The sequence below is a fragment of the Aureococcus anophagefferens genome (assembly GCF_000186865.1).
Source record: "Aureococcus anophagefferens unplaced genomic scaffold AURANscaffold_15, whole genome shotgun sequence".
In the NCBI taxonomy this organism is placed as follows: Eukaryota; class Pelagophyceae; order Pelagomonadales; family Pelagomonadaceae; genus Aureococcus; species Aureococcus anophagefferens.
The window spans coordinates 228,522-232,253 of record NW_008705575.1 but is presented as its reverse complement, the minus strand read 5'-3'; the positions used below and the strand labels follow the sequence as shown (position 1 = coordinate 232,253).

Sequence of the window (3,732 nt, the reverse complement as noted above, 5' to 3'; positions counted from 1 at the left end):
AGCACGAAGATCGCGGTCCGAGCTGGCCCGGGAGCGACACGCCGAGGCCCGAGCTGAGCACGTTCGCGCTCTCCGCGAGGCGCGCGAAGACGCAGACGAGCCAGTAGAAGAGGAAGACGCGTCGGCTCAGCATGCGCTCGAAGCGCCGCCTGCGATGGCCGCGCGTCGCATCTCTCGAAAAGAAACGAACATGCTTCGAATCTCTCGAACAGAACCGACCACGCGTCGCATCTCTCGAAAAGCGTCTCGCGTCGCTTCGAATCTCTCGAACAGAACCGACCATGCGTCGCATCTCTCGAAAAGCGTCTCGCGTCGCGGGACGCCGCGCGGCGCTCGTCGCCCGCGTCGGGGAGCGTGAACTCGCAGCACGCGATGTCGTTGTCGATGTCGCGGTCGTCGTCCCCATCCGCCGCGACGCGATACGAATCCTCGAAGGTAACGGCGTGGCCCTCCGGCACGGGCTCGGGGACGCCGCTCGAGCCGCTCGAGCTTCGGAAGGGGTCCTGGAAGCCAGGCGTTTCGCTAGCCCCGAGCATGATGCCTCCGAGAGTTCAAGTCAACCGCTCGCGACGGCGCGAAGAGTGCTCGTGATCGAAAAAGCCTCGAGTGCTCGTGATCGAAAAAGCCACGAGGTCTCGCTTGTTGCACACATTCAAAATGCACCTCCGATGTTGAAGGGGCAAGAACCGAGTGAGCGAGCATGGCCGCCGCTGTCGCATCCCAGGCCGCCATCCCATCCCAGGCCGCCGTGGCGGAGCAGCCCGCCTTCGTGTTCACGGAGGACAATTTCCGCGCGCCGAAGCTCCCCGCGAACCTCAAAGTCGTCGACGTGCCCCTCGTGGAGGCGACGGACGCGGCGCTGGAGGGTTTTGGGTACGTGCTCCACAGCGCCGACGAGCGCACGGTGGAGAAGAAGAACTTCGAGATCGTCCAGTGGCCCGCCAAGGGCTGGCGCAAGTGCGACCCGGGCTGCGGCGACGAGGCGGGGACGACGGAGGGCCGGTTCGAGGTGCGGTGGGAGGGCGACTTCTTCTACGGAAACAACTTGGCCGTCGCGACGACGAACAACACGTACCTCGACGGCCTCGGCGCGCTGCCGGAGGTCGCGAGCGCCGACGAGGCGACCTGCGCCGGCGACGGGAAGGCGATCTTGCTCTGGATGAGCGACTACCACGGCGACGGCGCGCAGCTCTTCTTCCCCGAGCGGCGGCACCCCTTCGTCGTGTGCCTGGGCCCCGCGGCCTGCGGCGACGACGTCGCGCCGGCCGACATGCGCGCCTTCTACGTGCCCGCGGGCAAGGGCGTCTACTTCCACCCGGGGACCTGGCACAACGGCGTCTACGTCGCCAAGGACGTCATCGCGCGCCTCGGCGGCGACAAGGCGACGTTCCTCACGCGCCAGGGCAGGGTCCACAGCCGCTTCTCCGCGAGCTGGGCCGAGGAGTTCGGCTGCGTCCTGCGCGTCCCGCTGACCCTCTGAGGCGCGGCGAGTATTAAATTTTGGCGATGTCGGCCCGGGCATCGTCGAGATCATGATGTCGCAGTCATAGCCTGAGACGCAGCCGCCGCCGCCGAAAAACAACACACAAGACCCTTATTTAAATACCCCCTACGACGCCCGCCACGTCAAGACCCCCACGGACCCGAGCGCCTTGACGGCGATGCATCCGAAGGTGTCTCTCGAGGTCGGCGAACGTCATGTGTTTCGGGACACTCTCATTCATGAGCGGCAAGGTCTTCCACATAGCCGCTTCGTACAACCGGCGGCTACCCTCGACCTTAGCGCGGTCGCTTTCCGCGAGCTCCTCGAGAGCTTCGCGCATCGCTTTTCCATAATCTTCGACGCTCGCGTGTCGCCATCCGGAGGTCTTCGATTCAGGTGCTGTTTGCTGCCGCGCCGGCGCGGCTGCGTCGTCGAGCTTGTCGAGGATCTTTAGGACATGCAAGGCGCCGCTGAGATCGGGGTTTTGATCATAGCTGTCATAGTCTTCCTGAAGCTCTATACAAGTTCGCAAACACCCCTCCAGTTCAGCCTTAAGTTCAGGTGATTGCTCTCGGCAAAGCTTTTTCGCTTTTTCCCTCCGAGCTCGGAAGAGCTTCAACACGTGGGCCGGGCTATGACCCTGCGCCAGATGCACCATGAAGAAGCGTGTTGCCGCGGGCAGCTGCAATTCGATCTCGTCCCGCGGCAGCCCCATCTTCAGCATCACGAGCCGCATCGTTCGCTCGGCGTCTGCTTGTATCTCCTCACTGCTCCTACGATTCCCGATGCTGCTTGCTTGGTCGATGTCCCTTTTAAATTGAAGCTCCGCGGCGGCCCGACTGTTTCCTTCCGCCAGATACGCGTCAAACTTGCGAAGAGCCTCGGGCATCGACGCGTCGATCATTCGCGCTGGGACGCCCGCGTCCTGCATCGTGTGACGGAGGAAAGACTCGATGCTCTTCAGCTCGTCGAGCGCCGCGGCCATCTCCGCGTCCGTCGCGTCGGCGGGGATCCCATCGATCTCGGGCGCATCGGCCATGCTGCCCGCTTGCGGCTGGGTTTATTGCTGAGCTGCAATTTAACCTCAAGGCTGATTCCTTGAAGTGCTCGAGCTCAAGAGGCGAGCTGGACTGTCGCGTCGCGCGCCGCCAGGTCTCCCACAGTGTGCGAGCCGCGAGCTGCCAGTCGCGTCGCGCGCCCGCCAGCGCGCCCACACATCGCTCGCAGCTCGCTGCAGCCAGTCGCGTCGCGCCCGCCAGCGCGCCCACACAAATCGCATGAGCGCCGTCACGCGCCTCCTCGGCGGCATGTCCGCCGTGGCGTCGGCCGCCGGCGGGCGGCGGCGCCTGGCCACCGTCGGCCTCTCGGGCGGCCGCCGGCGCCTCGCGACGGCGGCGCCGGAGCACTTCCTGCACGTGGGCCCGGGCGGCGACTGGTGGGAGGGCGGCGGCATCTACGCCGCGAAGCACAACCCGAGCGACTACCTGTGTGGAAATCAAATCTTCAACCCGACTTCAATGTGAGCGTATGCGACCGTTTCGACGCAAGCTCTTCGGCTCTGCTTCGAGAACTTGACGAGAGCGATCGATTCGTCCAAAAATCAGCCGAATCGACTTCGATTTGACCGAGCTAGAGAATTTCAAAGTTTGGTCAGGACGTCCCAGCTCACTGGTTGATTTGCACACAGGCGACTACGTGCGGTCGCTGCCGCTGCCCGTCGGGACGCGGCTGCGCGGCGACGTGCCCGCGGGCGAGGTCCGGGCCATGTACGACGCCGCGGCCGTCGACGCCGCGTGGCTCGAGCCCGCCTGGAGCGCGGGCGACCCGACGGCGGCCCTCGCGGCGCCGGGGCGCTGCCAGCTCGGCGACGACTGGACGCCCTGCGCGCTCCGGGACCGCGTCTGGGTCTCCGACGACACGATGGTCGCGACCTTCGACCTGCCGGACGCGTCGGCGCCGCTCGGCCTGTCCACGTGCGCCTGCGTCCTCGCCCGGGGCGGCGCCGGCGACGACGGCGAGCCCGTCGTGCGGCCCTACACGCCCGTGTCGACGAACGCGCTCGTCGGCGCGTTCCAGGTCATGGTCAAGGTCTACGAGCGCGGGACGCTGAGCCGGGCCCTCGCGGCGCTCGACGTCGGCGACGCGGTCGACTTCAAGCACATCGCCTTCAACGTGAAGATCCAGTTCCCCTTCGGCGCGAAGAAGGTCGGCATGCTCGCGGGCGGCACGGGCATCGCGCCCATGCTCCA

At 66.1% G+C, this 3,732-nt stretch overlaps 2 protein-coding genes across 2 annotated transcripts in view; both read left to right on the top strand.

Annotated features, from left to right (window-relative positions):
- Positions 1–700: 700 nt before the first annotated feature.
- Positions 701–1,480, top strand: AURANDRAFT_65495 (hypothetical protein; the record flags this gene model as incomplete). The annotated part of the gene is made up of 1 exon (XM_009040563.1): positions 701–1,480. The coding sequence occupies one exon, from the start codon at positions 701–703 to the stop codon at positions 1,478–1,480; it is 780 nt and encodes a 259-aa protein (XP_009038811.1).
- A 1,280-nt stretch (positions 1,481–2,760) lies between these two features.
- AURANDRAFT_71961 (hypothetical protein) overlaps positions 2,761–3,732 on the top strand; it is a gene marked incomplete at both ends in the record, with an annotated part of 12,503 nt that continues 11,531 nt past the window's right edge. Inside the window, 2 exons of the mRNA XM_009040564.1 lie at positions 2,761–2,971; positions 3,171–3,688. Coding sequence (XP_009038812.1) covers positions 2,761–2,971; positions 3,171–3,688 — 729 coding nt within the window. The remainder of the gene's footprint in view (positions 2,972–3,170; positions 3,689–3,732) is intronic.